Source organism: Punica granatum, chromosome 3 (assembly GCF_007655135.1).
Source record: "Punica granatum isolate Tunisia-2019 chromosome 3, ASM765513v2, whole genome shotgun sequence".
NCBI classification, from domain to species: Eukaryota; Viridiplantae; Streptophyta; class Magnoliopsida; order Myrtales; family Lythraceae; genus Punica; species Punica granatum.
Genome location: NC_045129.1, coordinates 36,753,709 through 36,776,452, shown reverse-complemented (window position 1 = coordinate 36,776,452; position 22,744 = coordinate 36,753,709). Strand labels below are relative to the sequence as shown.

At 38.4% G+C, this 22,744-nt stretch overlaps 3 protein-coding genes across 7 annotated transcripts; 1 reads left to right on the top strand and 2 right to left on the bottom strand.

The window, feature by feature from the left end:
- Positions 1 to 1,101: 1,101 nt before the first annotated feature.
- LOC116199914 (sphinganine C4-monooxygenase 1) lies at positions 1,102 to 3,292 on the bottom strand. The gene is made up of 2 exons (XM_031530501.1): positions 2,800 to 3,292; positions 1,102 to 1,901 (listed from the first exon to the last, which is right to left on the bottom strand). The coding sequence occupies exons 1-2, from the start codon at positions 3,019 to 3,021 to the stop codon at positions 1,347 to 1,349; spliced, it is 777 nt and encodes a 258-aa protein (XP_031386361.1). The 5' UTR covers positions 3,022 to 3,292; the 3' UTR covers positions 1,102 to 1,346.
- Positions 3,293 to 8,401: 5,109 nt separating this feature from the next.
- Positions 8,402 to 11,159, bottom strand: LOC116199905 (origin of replication complex subunit 6). Its single transcript, XM_031530489.1, has 10 exons — positions 10,874 to 11,159; positions 10,729 to 10,775; positions 10,537 to 10,641; positions 10,366 to 10,446; positions 9,825 to 9,936; positions 9,673 to 9,735; positions 9,502 to 9,589; positions 9,276 to 9,346; positions 8,838 to 8,934; positions 8,402 to 8,741 (listed from the first exon to the last, which is right to left on the bottom strand). The coding sequence occupies exons 1-10, from the start codon at positions 10,991 to 10,993 to the stop codon at positions 8,662 to 8,664; spliced, it is 864 nt and encodes a 287-aa protein (XP_031386349.1). The 5' UTR covers positions 10,994 to 11,159; the 3' UTR covers positions 8,402 to 8,661.
- Positions 11,160 to 11,373: 214 nt separating this feature from the next.
- On the top strand, positions 11,374 to 15,016 carry LOC116199864. 5 transcript variants are annotated; one of them, XR_004155612.1, is made up of 10 exons: positions 11,374 to 11,568; positions 11,683 to 11,866; positions 12,093 to 12,191; positions 12,283 to 12,626; positions 13,023 to 13,234; positions 13,337 to 13,593; positions 13,670 to 13,848; positions 14,008 to 14,109; positions 14,304 to 14,383; positions 14,721 to 15,016. XR_004155612.1 is itself a non-coding variant. In XM_031530429.1 (8 exons), the coding sequence occupies exons 2-8, from the start codon at positions 11,719 to 11,721 to the stop codon at positions 14,077 to 14,079; spliced, it is 1,311 nt and encodes a 436-aa protein (XP_031386289.1). In that variant the 5' UTR covers positions 11,374 to 11,568; positions 11,683 to 11,718; the 3' UTR covers positions 14,080 to 14,110. The 5 variants fall into 5 exon arrangements, 1 of the variants encoding a protein (XP_031386289.1); XR_004155609.1 differs by having other exon boundaries at positions 14,233 to 14,383; XR_004155610.1 differs by having other exon boundaries at positions 11,374 to 11,585; positions 14,233 to 14,383.
- The last annotated feature ends 7,728 nt before the right edge of the window (positions 15,017 to 22,744 follow it).

Here is a 22,744-nt window from a genome sequence, read left to right as displayed (position 1 = left end):
AAAGATCGGAGACATTGTAGGGATATCGACAAAGCCTCAAAAAACAAGGCAGAATTGGGGTTGTCAGGCAAGGATTTCAAGAACTATAGCGGAATTGGAGTTATCGGGCGTGCCCGGTCAAGCTGGACACGCCGGTGCTCCAAGCAACGGAAGGTCACGACTATGCTAAGATCTTCTACTCTTATACCATGTAAAATTCTCACTTTGACCTACACAAACTTGAGCCCATTTATAACCCAAAAACTTAAACCGATAGGTTGTTGAACTCAAATCTCATATAAGCTTATGGTTTCTTTTCTCAATTTTTCCGTGTAGAACAACACTCAACACCCGCCAGTGAAGAAGAAGCCCACATCGAGGTAGTTAAGCCTAAGTTCAAAAGAGATGAGAGACCAACTCGAGATAAGTTATTGAGGGCGGACATTTAAAGGCACGTGACAACGCGTAAGCAGAAATAGACCACACGTTGCACGTGAGGGCAAGTGTTATAAATTATAATCTCATATAGAAAAAATGAAAGAGTAATCATGAGTTTATATGAGATTTGAGTACCAACACTTATCGATTTAAACTTTTAAGTGGGTAGATCTTAAATCCGTATAAGTCCAATGGAAATTTAAGATCATCAGAATCCTTCACATTTCTTTGCAAAGCTGACCACTTAACTCGCTAGGTTGCATCATATTCATATACGATATCCTGTCTCGAGGAGGTAGACGGACAAGCTTATCGTTGTACCGTCCTCAATGGCCTATCACTATGCGCATTGCGTCGTCGCTCTCCATGATCCAATATTTGCCTTGACTGTCAGGCGACCAGTCGGCAATTCACCAAAAACCAGTTTCCGATTTGTCATGCTTTTTCTAGAACAAATGGCAGGCCCTGATCATTTTTTTTCTTCCTTGCTTTTATTGCTCATCAGCACTTGATATGTAAAAGGATCTGAAGCAAATTATTTACGACATGACACCATCACCCTTGCAGGGTTGTACCTCGAGACTTAGTACCGGCGAAGAAGCACACGCATTGAATATGGAAAGCTGCCGAGAATAACCAACCAGTTACCTAATATCGTACTTGCATGGCTCGGACAAAAATGTCTTTCAGGGATAATTCACAGAAACCATTGTCATCAACAAGTGTATTCTACCTTCAAGATGATCACACAAAGGCTTCGATATAATAATCATCCACAAAAATTCGTATTATGATACTAAACATTAAAATAACCCGAAAAGAAGTAAATGCACAACAGTATATATACACTAAGCTACATAGAAAAAGCAGGCAGCACCATCGGCAGTGTGAGGGGGTGAAAAAGAAAGAAACCGCTCAAGTGTCGTAGCTCACATGTCCTTGAATTCCTTCGTCGGCCGGGCCTCGAACCCACCTCCTTTTCTCTCCTCTAGTGTGTAGGGCATGTAAGTCCCGAGAATCCGATCCCACATCACAAAGAACGGCTGGGAAAAGTTGTGCTTGTTCCCATATAGCTGGTGGTGAACATCATGATAGGCAGTGTTGTTCTTGAAGAAGACGTGGAATAGGTTCCCTGGAAGCCATAAGCCACAGTGGTCGTCGACTGTCTTGATGGTGGCGAATGAGAAGAAGAATATGGAGGTTCGAGGGGACATGCCCGAGAGAAGGAAGGAGAGGGCCCCCCCGACCGTGTCAAGGAGGAGGCCCTCAATCGGATGGTTGTAGAGGGCCCCAAAGGCATAGGGGACCACAAGGCGATGGTGCTGCGAGTGGATGTGCTTGTAGAGGAACTTGTTATGGTGCATGTACCGATGCATGAAGTACTGCCACGTGTCCAGGACCAGCATCGCGGTAATGAACTGCCTTGCAAGGACGATAAGGGAAGTGCCTGAACCTGCAGAAGCCCCAGAACTGTCTCCTGTGACCTGCAACAGGAACGATGAATTTAAGCTCAAAATTATGACCAACATCTTTCCCTGTATCCTCTGAGAAACAAAACTATGGAAAGAAACAAGTGAATTCCCGAAAAGATTGATGACATCAATTATACAAAGATTTTATCACATACAAATTAATGCATACATAATCTGAGGGATAACTTTTCGATTCCCAGTCAAGTTTTGGTCTGTTTACATCTCACCTTTCCCTCTGCTTCATCGGTTAACTTCAACAAAGGAAAGACAATTTAAGGAACTTAAAAATCGAAATCCATCGCTTTGGACTAACATAATCAATGGTGCAATATATAACAACAGCTTCAATGATCACGCCTACCATTAAGCTATGATAGATGTAGATGTGGAGATAAAGCGAAGTATGATGAAGAAGACTAAGTAGGATGCCTGCATAATACTGTTACACCCATCGTGTTGAATTTACATATGGGACATAGGGCTGCTTTCATCTAATCTAGATAGGTGAAATTTGCAGCTGAAGGTAACAATCTATGACAGTGACACATCAACAGACAAAACCTTTCCATGGTTCTAAGTCAGTCCCATCTGCAGAAACATTCACGGGAAAGGATTCGACACAAGTTCACATCACAAGTTGATAATCAAGAAATCTATTGCCTCACAAGAACATCGTACGATCAAACCACTACCATACTAAAACCTTAAAGGGAAAAAACAATTTTTTAGCATCTAAGCGACAATGAAAGATGTCTACTCGAAGAGCATACCCTCCCAATCAAAAGGAAAAAAATATAAAAATTCTAATTCTGGTATTTTGAACTTCATTTCATCGTTGACATAAAGAAGATCATCAATTGCTTTGCGACAGACTCATAAATGGAAATCGCGAAAAGAGGAAATTTCATACCGTGAACAAAATAATTGCTACGATAGCCTGAACAATCTGTTGAAGAAGAACGCCTTTGACCACAGTTCCTTTGGATACCAAATTCTTATCGTCTTCCTCCTTCCTGGAGTGCAGCCGGTAATTGTCAAAACATCCCAACAATATGTAAATTCCGGAATATAACCAGTATACTATGATCGGGGCGAAAGTCCCCAGCAACTCATCCGACACCGCGGAACCCATGTCTCGAAAAAATCACGAATTCAAGCCCCGATGATCGAAGATGGCATGAGAATCGACGCCCCCGAAATTTGACGACCCTCTGTCAAGCCCTATCTTCAGATTCGACGACCAAATGACTCCTCTCTCCCCACCTCTCTCCCCCAACTTATATATGGGTGCAGGAGGCCGGCAATGATCGGAAATTTCAAAGAAGAAGATCGGGAATTTGGTCAGAGGAAAGAGAAATTAGGGTTCGCTCGTGAGGGGAGAAGAAGAGGAAAGATTCTTCGCAATCAATTATTATTATTATTATTTTTAAAAAAAGCCCCATAAAATTTAGGAGATATGCCGTTACATCTAGGTGGCATTATATTATTGGATAAATCGCGACAGATGGCTATTTTATTTTATTTATGATGTACCGAACCGGACTCTTTTTTTTTTTTCTTTTTTGCGAAAATTCAGTCGGCTTCCTCTCTTTTGCGTCTGTGGTCCGCCAACAGGACACGACGCCGGTTTTGACCGCAGTGGCTGCACTTGACGAGTGGCGGCGCGTGGGAATTTCTACTGGCGAAACCTTCAGTCGCTGCTCTGAAGAACGAAATATGTTTTCGCACTCGAACAACGAAATATATTTCGTACAAGGAGGAAATACTGTTCTTCTTCTTGAGCGAAATATTTGAATTAAAATCTCAAATAATGGAAAGTACAATAATGTATAGTATATGGAACATTACTATTTCAAGTACGAAAACATTTCGACGGTGAGTTCAACCACGGAACGTAGAAATTCCGAGCAGTGCGCAGGCACGTAAGCCTCTCTGCATGGCCATGGCGCGCATGAGGACGGAGACATCAATGGCTAATAACAGCTTCAATCACTTCCATGATATTTTTTCTTTACAGTAAAAAAAAAAATTTGATATTCTATTATACCCATTGATTTTATCTAATGGAGCAGTGAAATGAGTGTTGGTAAAATCATGAAATATCATGTTGTGTGTCTGTTTAAATGCTGAGCTCCAAGTATGAATTATATCATTCAGGGGTACTAGATTATCGTCCTATCAACACTTTGTAATGAATTCCACATTGATCCAACCATAATAAAAAGGTATCGAACAGGATAAGCTCTGATGGTAGATTATAACATTCTTTTTTCTATGAAATAATATAATATATTTGAATAATATTTTAAAAAATACATATATATAATATAACACAATTTTCTATTAATATAATTTGTGATGTTATTTTTTGCCTCAATATTACTAGAGTACGTGGCCCACGCTATGCACACAGTAAACGTAATTTTAATTTATAAAATTTTGTTCCATATTAAGGATGGTGTTATGTGATATTATTAATTATTTTATGCATGTGCACAATTGCTTTCATATTCTTATCCAATTTCGATTTTGAATTTCACGAAAAATTTGTTAGATTTATGAGAGTTATGATTCATTTTTGTGAATACTTTGGTAGTTGTATTAAATGGAAAGACTTCCATCTCCAAGTGTAACTCATATGTAGCTCGCCTCTTTTTTTTTTTAAGGACTTCTTTTTTGTTCAACAAAAATTGGAGAACAAATAAAAATATGGTTTCACAATAAAATTAAATTATAGAAAAAAATTAAAGCGGTTACAAAATGATGCTCTCACTTAAATAACAATATAAGATATTTCAATAATTTAATACAAATATGTATAAATATGTATAAATATATATATATATATATGAAAAACTAAATCGATTATAAAACCAAAAAACAAATGCATATAAAATATATATATAACATCACATATTTTACAATAAAATTAACATAATTTTGATATGTCATAATTATAATATAATAGAATATGAAAGGGAAAATACTCCTATGTATCCTAAGGTTCTCTCATTTTCTTAGTTTTATCATAACATGTAATTTTTTTTTGAGATATCCTAACGTTACTAGTTTGATATCACCATTTGTCCCCGGGGATAGATTTGAAATCAAAATAGTAACGTTAGGTTCCTCAGAAAAAAAAATCGTTGTTAGGATAAAACTGAAAAAAAGTATAAAGATTGGGATACATAGAAGTACTTTCCCAATACGAAAAACTAAATCAGATAGGTATATCGCATTAAAAAAAATCTAAATTTTATTTGAAATCTCTGTTCGATCCAAATTTTTTTTATCACGAAAAAATTATTAGTTTTCACTCCGTCTAAGAAATGGCCCGATATTTAAGTCCTTTAAGCTTTTGAGTTCATTTGCTTATGTGGAGTTAATATGACGTCAATGTGGACCCACAATTGCATACAAGACTTGACTAGTTGCGTGCCTCTCACAAAATTTAAAAAAAATTTAAAAAACATAGAAATTCACAAAAATAAAATGAATTAGGTGAAAAGTTCAAAAAAATAAATAGGAATATTTAAAATTTTATTAAAACTATGAAAAAATTATATATAAAGAAAAATTTAAAAATTATAGAAAATTCATAAAAATCACATGAAAATAGGAAAAATTAGAAATTAAAGAATAACCCGAAAAATTATTGGAAAAAAAAACAAAAAATTGAAAATTCGGAAAAATTAAATCAACCGTAGGAAGAAGAATTGACTTGAAGAGAAAACATATTATGTAGCTGATGGATCGTAGAGTCATGTCAAATGCATTCGACATGGTCGTCGCGCTTCCTTTCACAAGTCGTCATGCATAGAGAAATCACAATATTGTGATGACTTAATTCTTCAAGTGTGAAGATTTTGAAAATTCCCTATTATTCGTGCCTCGGGACGTCATACAATGCCAAAACTTAAATACGACATAAATAAATTGAAGTGTGACATTGTATTCACATTCTTCTCACGAAAAGTCGTACAAAGCGAAATGAGAAGGGTGTAAAGACTTTGTTTTTAAAACATAACGATTATGAAAAACTGATTGTACTAGTATATTAGAGTGTTGTACAATGCCTAAACGAGAGTATGACAAATATGTATTGAATTACAACATTGTCTCGTACTCGTGCTTTGAGGAAAAATGTCCTATGAAAGCGGGGAGATATATGGCAATATGTTATTGGATAAATAGCGGCAAGTGGTGATTTTATTAAGGAATTTTTATGTCATATATCTAATGATTTTACTATTTTTTAAAATTTATCTCATACTTTAAAAATTATCAAAAAATACTTTACATCTTATTCCAAATTTATCATGCCGTTAATTTGTTTGTTAAAGAAACATAAGCGGGCTCTAAACCTATCCCACGATTTTGATTTTTTCTAAAATCTATTATATGATTTTAATTTTTTTTTTCAAATCTATTATAGGTACAGGGTCACGGTGGCAAGAATGTTAATGGATAAATTAATGTCATGATATATTTAGAATCAGATATAGAGTATGAGTCTGTTTGAGTAATTTTCAAATTATAATAACAAACGGATAATACGATGGATATGCAACGTAATACCTCTTTTATTAACGATGTACCAAACTGAACTCTCTTTTTGGCAAAACTTCGGTCGCCATCGTTCATGGGGCCCTCTGTTACGTGTTTGTGGTCTGCCAAGAGGGTACGGGAAGTCAATTTTGACAGCAGGGGCGTGCTTGACAAGTGGCGGTCGCCATAGCTCATATATGGACAAAGGTGATATGTCATATCCCATAACAATAACTTTGCAGATATTTTTTTTCTTTTCAACAAAAAAAAATGATTTTCTTCTAATACGGAGGGATTTAAATCAACTACATTAATTGAGGGCCGTTGAGCTTTCAAACATCAAGGTACATATCAAAAAAATATTTTTTTTTCTTTTTCTGTTAAATGAACCATATAAAAAATGAGAATTACACTTGGCTTTTATGATAAATTGGTGATAATCGTAAAATCAAACTAAAATTATTGTTCAGTGGGACACGTGTCAAGTTCATAAATTTTAAGTTATTTCTTTTTTTTTTTTAAAGAAATGAAATTCTTTAGACAAAATATTTTGAAGGCAATGGAGGACAAAGTTTTGATGACTGTGCAAGGGGTTGAGCGCATCCTCATTCAGCAACTGTACAAGTGCTATTGCACAATAATCCATTTAACAATCAATAGACAGACGAAAGTGGACATTTTAAATCACGCTAGCTAAATTGTATTAAAGTTGATGAATACCTTTTTCTCAAATTGAAAATCTGATGGCTTAATTTCTTCTCTATCATGTATTCGATAATGTCACAAATTAGGACTTTATTTGAGAATGAAATGGAGTTTTAACTCGACTTCATTCTAATTCCAAATAATTATATTTATTTGGGGTTGTAATGATTGTATAGTTCAATTATTAAAAAAAAATTAGAAAAAAAATAATGAATAATTGAGAAAAAGTAATGATTGTGCTGTTAAATTGTGAAAAAAAAATAATGAATAGTTGAAATAATTTAGTATTAAAAATTGAATTGAATGGTAACTAAGATAAAAAAAATTGAAGAAAAAAAGAAAAAAGTAATAATCATATTTTTGAATTGAAGATAAGTGAAATTAAAATAGAATTGAGTAAGAAAAACTTTTATTTGCCAAACAAGATCTAGATAATTATATATGTCTCAATTTGGTGGGGCCAAATTAAAAAAAAAAATGCTGAGATGACATGAGTTTTGCGTATCTTCACTTATTCCCAAACAGAAAAAAGAAAATCATAAGGGGTTGAAAACTAGAAATGAGCGGTCCATCCAAGAGTACTAAAACCACGGCAAGGAAAAGTCAACGCCGGACAAATCCATCTCGAACGAATTGAATCAACAGTCAACAAACAGTTATGGATGGATCCCATATTGATCCAACGATAATGAAAGGGCTATGACCGGTATATGCTCTACAAGGTAAAAGTTTCCATTCTTAGAGGAGGTGGGCTTATTTATGACCATGTGATCATCATCATCATCACATATATATATATATATATAATAAAATAGAATATGGAAAAGGTGCATCCACAATATCCAATTTCTGTTATGTTTCGGATCTTTTGGTATCCAATTCCAGCCTCTATTCTAGATCAGTATAATCTTAAACATATCAATTTCCTAAGCCGGTCCTTCTGCTTGTCTCGACTTATATATAAATAATAATCCTTCCAAATGCGAGATAAATACCATACCATGTTACATTTAATAAAATATGATAACCTTAGAAAAGAAACTTCCGAGCAGTTCAGAGAGTCTTGGTTGGCCCCCTCAACGAGATTCCTAGCTCGGCCATGTTCAGCCCCAGTGGAGGTTGCCGACAGTTTGACATTGACAAGGGCGAGATATCGGAGACACCGATACGGCCTTTCCGATCCATCTCCCTATCTTATTTACAATGATCTCACTATAGATATATTTTATGCACGACTTAGAGATATGAATTGCATCAAAGACTATCAAAAGAAGAAGATTGCATTACTCAATGATGAACGATGAAACCATCTGGGTTCAGTTCGGAGAGCAGGATAATACATAGACGAAAGGAACTAAAAGAATTAGTCCAGCAAACGGTTCCAACATTTGTACATACAGTTCATGAGATGAAACAATTAGAGCTTCAGTCGCCTATATGAGACAAAATGGCGCAGCACCTGGGGAGCCGTTGTGGTCGACTATTTGACATTGTTGCACCAGAAAGTGCAGGATGCTGCTCAAGTTGCCTCCAACTCCTCAGCGTCGGGGGCCTTCTTTAGGAAGTTGATCCGTGTTTGCTTAGTCCGCTTGCAAGAAACTGACAGAATGAATAGCAAACGATAACCAGATTAAGGCAAAGCCTAGGTCAATATCGTGCTGGGAGGAACTAGTTAGAAAGGAAATGATTGACAACCTTTTGCTTTTTTTTGGTCATTGGATTCGAGAACGGAAGACTTCCACTGCTCATATTTATGCTTCTCCATACGTTTACGCTTCTTGTAACATGAAGACTGCAAGAGAGCATCACCAATGAAGTTTCAGTAATAATCTTAACATGCTACTTTACCGTAATTATCTCCAACCTGCCCTTTTGGCTTGTAAGGTATAGTGTTGCTTCAAGAGCTTTATCAACAACTACTTGCAGGCTATTTGAAAGGCCTTTTGCTTTTTGTAATAGACGAAGTTACAAATGTAATGGTATAGTTATAGGAAGCAATGGAACTCATCTGGAACAGTGCAAATAGAACATAGAGGCCACCATCATGATGCCCTAAACCTTAATAATCATGAAAGAAGTAGCGTTGCCTATAAGGAACAAATTTCATTGTTTTCAGCTATTTACATGTCATACCTCTGATCCATCATCAGATGGATAACCTCCGTCCTCGAATGTTCTTTTTTCAGGTAGGGCATCTAATAGATCTGAAAATGCAAAACCGAACAATCAGGATAAGACTCAAGTACTCATCCAATAATGCATTTCTAGCAACATGATGGCTGGAGGAAAGCATATTGAAACTACATAAGTTGGAGCATTAATCATGATAATCACTAAGCAGGAAAAATCAAATATTTACCTCGGTTCCCTTTAACCTCCGTGGGATCTTTTTTCTCCTTTGCAACTCCAAAAACATCAAAGCAAAGGTCCTTCATGGAGTTACAAACCTGAAATCACAGTCATAAAGTAAGAGGTGCTTCGGAAGAAGTATGGAAACGGTAAAACCAGAGCAATTAACTGGTGATCTTACACAAGAGAATTCAGTTTCAGATGTACCGCACACCTCGATCAACTTGAGCTTGTCTATCTTAAGCTGCAAAAAAGAAGCACCAAACTTAAAGCACTGTGATTAAGAAGGAATCGAAATTGATAAGGCCAAATTTTTAACTCGTAGAGTGTTACCTTGTGTTTCTTTGCACATAGATAAAAGGCTACTGCTGTAAACACAGGCCGTGTGAAATCAGCAGTTGCACGACGAGAGGCAGGCAGAGATGAAATAAACCTTTCCTTGTACCTGGAAATTTGAAGACAATATTTTACTAATGAGAAGCAAAATGCCATTTTATTTGATTAATTATCAAACTGGAAAGAAAAATTGCACATTCTGCAAGCCAATAAGAAAGCAAAATGCTATAATATTCGATCATCCAACTGGGAAAAACTGAACATTCTGCATGAGATCATCAAGCTTCTTGAGCACCCCATTTGGAACACCATTAGTTCAGCTTGATCATTCCTTATTGGTCTAAAAGCAGTCAGTGGAAACAAGATAATACTGCCAGCTTATGCAAATTCACAAGCTTAGGAAACTCTCTCGGACAATTTATCGAGCATCCAGCAAAGACACCAGTCATGCTCCACGGAACACGGAAGTAAAACTAGTCATTGCATTAGTACAATTACAGAATTTCCTCGAATGGAAATGGAGGACTCTAAAACTTACAGAGAAAGGCCCTTCTTCACGAGAGGAATGATCCTAACACATCCAAATTGAATCCCTAATTCTCTTATGTCCAGTGTATTGCTGCAAAAATATCCAAACTCACGAATCATTCCTGTTCCTGATGACACATTTCCTTCACATGTAGTTCGAACAAAGAGTTTGAAGACCTACTTGACACCAATCCCATTCTGCAGCGAGTTGAAGGATCTGTTATACGCCTTCTCCGACATCCCACTCAGCTTAATCGCGCTCTGCCTATCAAACATTACCTGCAACCTAAGATCCACAAAATCCTTATCAGATCAACCGCCATTGATCTCACCACCGACAGATTAATCAAAACGAAACAGAGAACGACCAAACCTGTTCGCAGCGATTTCCAAGCAGATAATCGCTTTGCACACCTCTCCCTGCCCAACCAAAAAAACAAAAGAATATCACTAACTACTACCACCAGATGAGGCTGCTGGGCATTGATTGAAGGCGAATTGAGGGGATAGGTTCTTACCACCCCGATGATGGAGGAATCGAACTGGACGTCGCAAAGTCGGCGGAGCTCCGCTGCCTTGCGGATGAGGTGCTTGGGGTCGGAGATCCCGAGCTTCTTTGCGATCTCCATGAGGTCCATCTCCAAGGGCAATGGAGGGAAGGTTTCAGTGGGTGAAGAGAGGCGGAGGAGGAGAGCTATGGTCTGTAGTGAGAGAGAGAGAGAGAGGGAGAGAGGGGAGGAAGAAGGAGATATGGATTTGGAATTTGGCGGGAGCGCGAAATGGGATCCGGCGCCTGCGGTTTCGGCTCCCGCAATTTGAAATTTTTGAACGTTTGGCGCTCCAGAGAAGGCCGGACCCGTTTCCCTTCGGGCCTCACTTGGCCATCCGGGCCTTTATATCGGCCCGGCCCATGGAAGGACTAACTGAAAACTTTGAGGGGTTCATTGCTGAAAACACAAAATATGGGGGAGTTTTGTAATTAAGCACTTTTCCTTTTTCCTTCCCGTCGGTGTTCTAACATCAATCACCATGGGAGAAGAGAAGCTCTGAGCAGTTGAGCTCGATTCGGACGGACGCCAAAGAAGAAAGCTCAAAGCTCGATTCTCGGACGCAGGAGCGTATCAAAATGACTGAAAGCTGCCTGCTTGAAGAAGAACTAGTCCTCCCTGCTCGGTCGATCTCTCTCCCTCTCCCACTGCACAGTGTTCTGTCGGTGAGATCTCTCTTCTGGTAATGCAGATGGTTCGTTTCCTCTCGGTTCCTTCCAATGCGAGCTTAACGGATTCCAACCGCATTTGCATCTTAATTGTCACTGTGATTTGCACAGAGATGAGCTAGCTGGTTCCTCGGAAGGAGCGGAAAAATGGGACCGACCAAGCTCAAGAACGAGCTCTTGTCTGAGAGGAGAGGGAGAAGGATCAGTAAGCACAGGTTCTCGCGTCTGGTGCTCCTAATTGCAGTCATTTTCGTGTTCTGCCTGGCAGCTTTTGGCCTAAACTTGCTCTTGCACGGTGAGACTCCGACATCTCTTATCTCTCAATCTTAATAAGGAAATATAGTTCGGGTATCAGTCCTTTGGATGTTTTTCAAATATAGCTTGTACTGAAATCTTTCCATCTCCGAGTGCGATCTGATATTGCTGTTATACTCTAAACTATTAATGTTCTGTTGATTCTTGTTTACTGGGCTTCTTCATAAATGTATCTGTCCGCTATATAGAGTTACCACTTGCTGCAGGTAAGATCGAAAACCGGAGTCCATCTACCCAGGTAGTGAGAGAATTGCGAGTGGAGTCCGATGTTGAGGGCCCGCCAAAAAGCAAGCACCGTGGAAAATGTAAGTAGTTGTTAATGAAGTGATAAGGCACCACTACTTTAGCTTGGTTAGAGCATATTAATTCTATCTGTGTTCTTTGTCGACGTTTCAGACTTTCCTTGTGAAGTTGGATTGTTGGAAACCGTTGAGAACCTAGTTGAACCCGCCGCTTTTGAGGAATTCGCGAAATTTTCACTACAGTATATTGACAGGGAAGATAACACTTCTTTGGGAGCAAGTTTCGCTGGACACCAAACCCTTGACGAGAGAAAAATGACATTTTATGCGAGGAGTCAAACACTTCATTGTGGTTTCGTCAAAGGTCCAGCAGGCTCCCCCAGCACGGGATTCGATTTGGAAGAGAAGGACAAGATATTCATGAATAAATGCATGATTGTGGTATCTTCTTGCATATTTGGGAGCTCTGATTTTTTGAGGAGGCCAACGAGCAAACTGGTAAATAATCATTAGATTTAGACATTTCCAAGCTGTTTAGTATATGGAACGTGTTAAAGTCTTATATCAACTAGTTTGGCTTTTACAAGTAATTGGTGGGCTCCTTGCTGAATCTACTCTGTAAAACCTTAGGATGTCAATGAGATTTATCAATAAAGGCATTCTATTAGACAATAATGCTTTTGCAGTTTTGTAAATTCCTCACACAGTGGTTTTACACCCTCTTGGTGCATTGATACTCTTGAATCTTTTAGTGATAAAATCTGCCGTTTTATTTGTGCATGTGCTCTCATGTTATGTATGATCTAAATAATTATGAGATGCACGCTGGCTCGAGGAAATAAATAGCTTGCTGTCTTTGTATGTTTCCAAATTGACACGGGCAATCTGCTGCAGATGAGTGAATATTCCAAGAAGAATGTTTGTTTTGTTATGTTCGTGGATCAGCCTACCTTGTCTACTTTGGCATCAGAAGGGAATGCCCCCGATGATAATGGAAAGATTGGTTTATGGAGAGTAGTTGTAGTGAAGAACCTACCCTATGAGGATATGAGGCGAACTGGGAAGGTGCCTAAATTCTTGTCACACCGGCTTTTCCCGTCTTCAAGGTAAGTAGTTGCCATTTCTTAACATTAATGGTCTGCTTCTCCAACCTTCTTTTGATTCTCTCAGCTCTTATTACAATCCATCCTTTCTCCTCTTTTGTCTAGGTATTCCATATGGCTTGACAGTAAATTGCGACTCAACACTGATCCGATGCTCATTATTGAGTACTTCTTATGGCGGACTAGGTCAGAATATGCCATTTCAAACCATTATGTGCGCCACTGTGTCTGGGAGGAGGTTCTCCAGAATAAGCGGCTCAACAAATACTATCATAAAGCCATTGACGAACAGTTTATGTTTTATCAGTCTGATGGCCTAATCAAGTTTGATGCTACAGATCCAAATACTCCTCTTCCCAGCTGTAAGTCTCAACTTGCTTCTTCTATTTCTGAAATTGCATACTTGTTTCTGCTAACATTGGATAATATCCTCTGTAGATGTTCCAGAAGGCTCGTTTATTGTGAGGGCCCACACACCAATGTCTAATTTGTTTTCATGTCTCTGGTTCAATGAGGTTGATCGATTTACCTCACGAGATCAATTAAGCTTTGCTTACACATACTTGAAATTGAAAAGACAGAATCCTGACAGACCATTTCGCTTAAACATGTTTAAGGTAACATATCTGTACCTATTGTCTTTTGGTAGTTCCATTATGGTCCTTACCATAATGAACACTTTCATCTTTTAAGGATGATATATATATATATATATTATACATTGCTTTCAAATCAATGTCTAATCGAACTAATCTACTGTCTTGGGATTTGTTCAGGATTGTGAGCGAAGAGCACTGGTGAAGCTGTTCCACCATAGGGAATTTCCATCGCCACCAAATGCTCCTTGAGCTGTCGAGTTACCGTTTTTGTTTGACCTGGTAAGCCTAATTTTCATATTTCCAGTTAAAAATTTGACCCCTGCAGTGATTTAGCTATTCAATTATGGATTGTATATATGTCTCCTGTATTAACTATTCTCACGATGGATTTTTCTTGGGCAGTTAAGGAAAATTTCTCCTGTACTTTGTACGGTTACCTGAATTATATCTTGGCTGTGTAAACTTTCATCCAGGAAAGAAAGAATCCAATTGAGGATCTTTGATTATTTCCTATTTCTGCTGGGTCCTCGGGGGAATTCCTGGTTCCAATCGGGTAAGTTCTTATGCTCCTGTAACTATAGTAGCACCTTCCATCGAGCAATCTGTACGATATACCATTTTGCTTACACTTAATGGATTCCAGCCTATACTTGTACATGCTTCACTTTGTTTGCTTGCTATAAAACCCTGAAAGCTCTTTGGTCAGCTAAAGAAGAATACAGTGTGATTTGCATTGTGCAAAATGAATATGTGAAAGCAAATTATTAGGTTTTTCTCGGATGGATCAATGTAATTGCTGCTCTTAGTCTTAGTAAGATGACGAGTAGAATCAGCTTGACCAGCACAAAACCAATGTTTGATCAGATCTTCTTTCATTCCAATATATGCAGGTGGGGATCAGATTATGGGAAGGCTTCTCCACTCCCTTTCTATCACTTGAAGCTCCGAGGATGTAATTGCCGTTGATTCTCGACTCCCTGAAGCTATCGGGTATTAGCAAGATAGGTGATTCACGGAATCGAGTTGTCTATCCTAAGATTCTTGATGGAGAATGCATCATGTCTGAGAATGTGATATGGTTTCCATCATTTCCAAGATGGGATGGATGGAAGCAAGAAATGTAAAACAAATTTTGGTAAATTTTAGGAATAAAATTAGTTCATGGCTGGCATTTGAAATTTTTGAATCCATTTCATAACCATTTATGGACGTTATTACGTCCTGTTTGGTTGGGCTGCTTAGAATGACAATTCCGGCTTGACAAGTCGGGCCACCTATTATTCCCCTCAAGCCTGGAATCGAGATTCTCCCCTTCAAGCCCAGCTTTGCAATTCTAAGAGGGAGGGAATTATCAATTGACAGCTTCGATGTCAAGAAATATAATTGGAATATTATCCGACCGTCTCAAAACTGCGATGTGGTAAGAAATTCATCGAGTTCAAGTACAGTAGGCTTACAATATCATTAACGTTCATCAAAGCAATCGGAAAATGATTATGACCGACTATGGATGGTCAATCGTGCAGTAAATGAATCCTTATTCATATCGCGTGGTAACTAGTAATCTAAAACATCAGACAGCTAAGCTTGTCCAATGACAAAATAGACAATTTGGTCCCTCAAAGATGCTGCTCACGGCAACTTCATCCCCGAAAGATTTTCCCTATACTATTTGGTTCGGCCGTTTGAAACCTTTGGACCAATTGGTCCTTCTGTTCCAAACATTGCAAGTCCCTGACGGAAACCCAACTAGACGCCGTGAGGGTCGAACTTGGTCGCCCCTGCTCATCTTCTTCACGCTTTCCCGCTCGAATTTCCTCCAAATCGAGCAAACCCTGCCTTCTTCCGATTCCGTAGTGTTCTTCCTCCAGCCGCCGCAAGTTTTCTGGTGGTTGTTTTTCGGAGAGAAGCCCGACAGCCGCTTTGTTCTGCTTCCTCATTCTGCTGCCCGAAGTGTTGCTCGTCTGCTGTGTTCTGCTCAGCTCAAAGTCGCGCTGGTTCTGGTGTGTTCTGCTGCCCGAAGTTGCACTGGTTCTGCTGTGTTCTGGTCCCCGAAGTCGCGCTTGTCGGATTCAGTGTTGAAATTGCCCCAGCCGGCCATCGGATTTCTTTCGAGAAGGCAATTGTTGTGAAGATTTCTTTCTTCCGATTGCCCCAGCCGGCCGTGAGAAGCCCGATTGTTGCACATGGGGAGCAGGTGAGTTCAACTCCCCCTAAGAATCATGCTGATGCTTTATGGGCGAAGGCTTATGATCATCTCCGAGGCTTTCTGATCGATTACTCCTTTTTACAGTCCTTAAGCTTCAATTTCCTTTCTAGTTGATTGTGAATAATTCTTGTTCGACTGGGATATGTTGGTAGATTATGCCTACTTTGCCGATTCTTTAATCAAGCCTTGAAAGCGACCGATGGAGTCTAGGATATCTAAGAAGCTTCTGCTTTGATCTCCTTTTTTACTATAACTCGATTTTGGTGAAGTTTTGTGAATTTTTTGCCTTGCGTACTTTCTGGAGTTCTGATTATGGATCACGTATTTGTGCAGATAACTAAATGAGGTCTCATGCATAAGTTAGAAGCTGCATGAAGCTGTAGATTTTATTAGTTTTGTGTTCTAATCTTGGCTGTAAAGTCCGATCTGGTTCTCATTTTTCAATTTTTAAGCTTCCCTGGACCTAGATTTATCATGCTTGGTATTGGTAGTATGATGTTGAATGCGTTCTGCTAAGGAGTTCAATCTGGTGAAATTGGCATTAAGTGAGCCTGCGTTTTGTATACTCTCGGTTGATTATGGTAGGGCGGATATTTAATTCAGGGGATAGACTGCTTAGGTGTGGATATTTCCTAATGGCAGTAAGTGAGTGATATGTTGAATATGTATCTGAACTGATATAACCAGTGTCTCATAAGGAAATTGGAAAGGGTTGCCAAGTGCATGAATCATTGCTATATTTATTTTCGTGGATTGTTCAGTAGTAGGGAGCTTAGTGATTTAGTTTATCAGGAATCATTACTCTGGGCAATGAGCACTATCTGTCTTTCATTCCAATTGGTCTTTCTATTTGGTATTAATTATATATTAACTATATTGTTTGGTTTTGTGAAGGAATGATTATGAGGTTGGTGAGGAAAATAATCTTGAAGGATTTGATGTAAATAGGTAGGAGGATCAGTTTGAATATGAAGGTGCTGAACATGTTGATTCAGGAGTTTATTGGGATGAAGAATGCATTTTGGTTAATGACGATGCTGAAGGTCATTTGGGTGAAGAAGAAGAGCATCTTGGTGATCGATCAGATTCTGAAAATGGGGAGGAAATAGTTGTTAGATTATCACCAACAACAGCGGATATGGTTATATCTAGTGACGAAGAGGAAGGCTATATTTCAGAAGAGTTAGTGGACAAGTGTATCTCTGATGATGACAATGGTGAAGATGAGTTAAGAAAGTACCCCGAGTTTGATGAGAATGCCACGTTTGGGGAGGTTCAATTACAGTTACATATGTTATTCACAAACTTAACTATGTTCAAGAAAGCTGTGACAGATTATAACATAGCAATAGGAAGGGTGTTCAAGTTTGTGAAGAATGACAACAAAAGGGTTAGGGCAAAGTGTAGATCGGAAGGGTGCAAATGGGAGATCTTTTGTTCTTGGAGTAATGAGGTGAAAACTTTCAAAATAAAGAAGTTTGTGGAGCCACATACTTGTGCTAGGGGATTCAAAAACAAGCAAGCTAATAAGAAGTGGTTGGCTGCTCAACTTGTTGATGAATTAAGATCTTACCCGACAATGTCAGCACATGATGCTTTTGAGTGGTTTAAAAGGTATAGAGGTATTCATGTAGATGACTATCAGATATACAGAGCAATGAGCGTGGCCAGGAAAATTGTAGAGGGATCTGAGAGGTTGCAATATCAAAAATTGTGGGACTATTGTGAGGAGCTTAGGAGACGAAATCCTAATTCTACATTTGGTTTGACAGTACATAGACCTACTTTAGAGCTGCCACCAACATTTGATAGGCTATACATTTGCTTTAATGCAAATGTACAGGGGTTTAAAGAAGAATGCAGACCCCTCATTGGGTTGGATGGGTGTTTTCTAAAGGGGTATTATGGAGGACAGTTATTGTCTGTTGTTGCTCAAGATGGCAATCAACATTTCTATGTGATTGCAATAGCTGTTGTTGCGCAAGAAAGTAGGGATACATGGAGTTGGTTTTTGAGTAATTTGCTTGGGGATATTGGACAGTACAGTGACAATGGTTGGAACTTTATATCAGATCAGCAGAAGGTACCTATCAATTAACTATTATTTATTAATATTGAATAAAACTAGAATATTATTTGACAATAAAGATTATTGCAGGGTTTGAAATTGGCTTTGGAGGAATTATGTCATGGTGCTCCACATAGAAATTGTGTATTGCACATATGGAGGAACTTCTACAGCAAATTCAAGAACATGGAACTAACCAAGCAACTATGGAAATGTGCAAGAAGTACCACAATGGTGGAGTTTGAACGTAATATGATGATAATGAAGAGAATGAATGAGGATGCATGGGCATGGCTGAAGAGATTTAATCCTAACGCTTGGAGCAAAGCTGGATTTAGTGATTATTCTAAAAATGATAATCTACTAAATAATACTTGTGAGCAGTTTAACTCGAAGATTGTGAAGTTCAGAGGTAAGCCAATCATTACGATGCTTGAAGAGATTAGATGTTATTTGATGGGGAAGATGAATAAGCACAGATTGAAGGCAAATAGCTTTGTGGGTCCAATTTGTCCAGTAGCACAAAGTAGGCTAGACAAGTCTAGAAAAGATAGTTCATATTGGACTCTTGAGTGGGTTGGTGATGCAGATGGTTACAAATTTCAAGTGTGGAAAAGGCCTCAATGCAAGGTTGTAGATTTAGGTGCTGGAACTTGCAGTTGTAGAATGTGGCAGTTAACTGGGATACCTTGTGCACATGCTATTGCTTGCATGGCTTATAATAATTTGGAACCCGAGAAGTATGTTCATTCATGGTATTCTACTTAACGATGGAGAGCCACATATGTTCCGTACATCGAACCAATTACTGGTGAAAGTGACTGGAACCGCACAGAACTGCCACCAATTGAACCACCAGCATTTAAAAGACCAGCTGGAAGGCCTAAGCAAAGGAGAAGGCAATCTGAAGGTGAGGCAAGCAACTCTGTCAACTCGTCCAAGGCAACAAGAAAGTATGGTGAGATTCACTGCTCTAGATGTGGAGAGGCTGGGCATAACATTAGAAGATGTATGAATGAAGCCACTAATGATGCTCCAAATATGAGGGGAAATAGAAGAACAATGGAGGGTCTAAATGCATCTGATTCACAAGTTTGACCATTGTTTATTATGTTAACTATGATAAATTTAATTAGTTGTGTCTTATAAATGCAAATTGTTTTGCTCTTTTGATAGGTTGAAGCCCCCGTAGACCCCTCAGTCCCCATTGTAGGGTCTCAAGACTCTATCATCCTCGGGCCTAGCGTACCTGTTTCAATGGGATCCATTCGATCGGCTTCACATTCTTCTGCACAGGTTGATTGAACTTACATTGAGTATTACAATTTTGTTTTAATTAAGGGATGCCAACATATTGTCTAATCTTGTTTTTACAGGTTCAACGAAGGACTTTTAGCTCAGGAATGGGGATACCGGTAAACCAAGGTCCTAATTGGAGGCCTCCAACACCATTTAATCCATCTCAAAGTCCAAGTACATTTCCATTCAGGTTTCCTGCAGCAGTGATGGGTAGAGGCAATTGGAGTGCTCATGCTTATAGAGCCCCTCCTATAAGGCCAAGAGGACTTGCACCAGCTTCAACAGCTTCAGCTTCAACTTCTCATTCAAGCTCATCACAAGGATCAAACACCATTAGTCGAAGATCTTGATGAGTTAGTAGACCCGATAGGCAGTTTGTATAGTTTTAATTGTAGTTTCACCTAATGAGATGTCAACGAGACCTGCAATAGTTGTATGTTTGTGGTTATGTATTATGTGTGGTATTTTGTTGAAAAAACGCTTTCTGTTATGTATTCTAAAGATGAAAATGCATTCTGTTATGTATTATGTTGGAAAAACGCATTCTGTTATGTATTCTGTTGAAAAACACTTTTTGTTATGTATTATGTTGGAAAAATGCATTATGTTATGTATTCTATACATAAAACGAATTTTGTTATGTATTCTGTTGAAAAAACACTTTCTGTTATGTTTTATGTTGGAAAAATGCATTATGTTTTGTATTCTGTTGAAAAAATGCATTTTGTTATGTATTTTGTTGAAAAAACGCTTTATGTTATGTATTCTGTTAGAAAATGCAAATTGTTTTATATTCTGTTGAAAAAAAGCTTTATGTTATGTATTCTGGTGAAAAATACAAATTATTTTGTATTCTGTTGAAAAATGCATTTTCTTCTGTATTCTGTCTAAAAAATACATTACAGGTAACAATAACAGAAAGCCACGTAGAATTTGCAACAATAACAGCAGATTACGCAAAGTCAAACATTGTATTATATTATCAATACCAGAGTCATCTCAATACAACACAAATTACGACTAAAACAATGATGAAAACCAATACACCACATGCAATCTTAAGCATTTTGTTTTCATGTTCATACATTTGAATTTTCTTCTTCATCTTCTTTATGAGCTTGTTATCTTCTCCATTTAAAGCTTGTTTCTTCGGGGATGTAAAAGAAGCTCCAGTCCGGGGTCTTGCAGTCTGCTGCACTTCAAGTTGCTCCTCATTATCAACCCATTCAAAGTATCCACATGTAAGATCACTTCTTTTCCATAAGGGACAACTAAGGAAACGCCTACCATAGCTCTGCTTCTTTGTAGATGTTTGTACTAGGAGCTTCCTTCCACACCCACAGAGATTGACTGATTCCTCAACCGGTGAATAAGCCGTGGACTTTTGGACATATTGGTTTGTCCCACTCCAATGGCTTCCCTCACCTCCCATATCTATTGTGATTCCCCTCTCTGTTCTCTCTCTCTGGTTGTACTGTCTTTGTTCAATGTCGCTTCCAAATGGGCTAATAATCTGAAAAGCAAGACCATGAAATTAAACATACAAGTACATGTGCTGTGAATACAAGCACCAAGCACATGCACGGCAACAGACTAAGCAACCGCACGCAAACATAATTCAGGTACCTAAACAGAGCACCAAGCAAATGCAGCAAAATTCATGTGCTACCAAGTCCATGTGATACCAAGTTCAGCAGCAAAAATCACAGTGCTGAGAATACAAATACGTGATACCAAGTTCAACAGCAAAATTCACAAATTCACAGCCGCAAGAATATGTGCTAAAATTCACAGCCTCAAGCATATGAGAACTCTGCTCACTATGAGATTGGAAAAGCTACAAAATCAAAGAATGATTAACAGCAAAGCCTAGAGGAATAAAACCTATCACATCTCCAGGAATCTGCATATATGTGTGTGTGTGTGTGTGTGTGTGTGTGATCCACTAATTAGCAAGACAAATCGAAGTGTCTATCTAGTTATTGAAAGAAGTGTTATCCGAACTCAGACATCCAAGACTCCACTGATCTGTCCAAGGCTTTGATTACATAATCTGCATACAACGCAAAATCTACCCATAAATTGCAGTCAAAGCACGAGAACTCACAATCAATCAAAAGGAAAACTTCTGAGGAATAAGATCAGAGTTTCAGAGTTCCCCCATGACGATCGAAAGCCATTGCTTGGAAAGTATGAATATCAACCACTATCATCGATCCAGATCTGAAGAAAAAGCATAGTCAAAATTAAAATTGGACAATCATGAACTCATGAATTAAAAAAAAGGGTTAAAAATGAAGAATAATAGTACAGATATAACAGCCAAGATTTGGCACACAAGACCGATCAAACTCTCCAGTTTCATGTAGCTCCTATTGATGAACCTTATATGACCAAGGATTCTGTACAAATATGTGACCAACTAATTAGAGCCCCAGGGACAGATAAACGTTAAAAAATTACAATAATTAACCGAAATTGAATTGGTCCAGTCCAATTATTAGAAAAAAGTGTAATCCAAACAGAAGCCTCTCAGAAATCCTAAGCCTCCTACCATCCTCAAAAGGCTTGATTGTACATCCAGGTATCAGTCTAAATCTTTTTTTTTTCCTTTTTTTGGGAATCAGTCCAAATCTGATGCAAAAGCATGGACAAAATTAAAACTGGAACAAGCATGATAAATCTAGGTCCAGGGAAGCTTAAAAATTGAAAAATGAGAACCAGATCGGACTTTACAGCCAAGATTAGAACACAAAACTAATAAAATCTACAGCTTCATGCAGCTTCTAACTTATGCATGAGACCTCACTTAGTTATCTGCACAAATACGTGATCCATAATCAGAACTCCAGAAAGTACGCAAGGCAAAAAATTCACAAAACTTCACCAAAATCGAGTTATAGTAAAAAAGGAGATCAAAGCAGAAGCTTCTCAGATATCCTAGACTCCATCGGTCGCTTTCAAGGCTTGATTAAAGAATCGGCAAAGTAGGCATAATCTACCAACATATCCCAGTCGAACAAGAATTATTCACAATCAACTAGAAAGGAAATTGAAGCTTAAGGACTGTAAAAAGGAGTAATCGATCAGAAAGCCTCGGAGATGATCATAAGCCTTCGCCCATAAAGCATAAGCATGATTCTTAGGGGGAGTTGAACTCACCTGCTCCCCATGTGCAACAATCGGGCTTCTCACGGCCGGCTGGGGCAATCGGAAGAAAGAAATCTTCACAACAATCGCCTTCTCGGAAGAAATCCGATGGCCGGCTGGGGCAATTTCAACACTGAATCCGACAAGCGCGACTTCGGGGACCAGAACACAGCAGAACCAGTGCAACT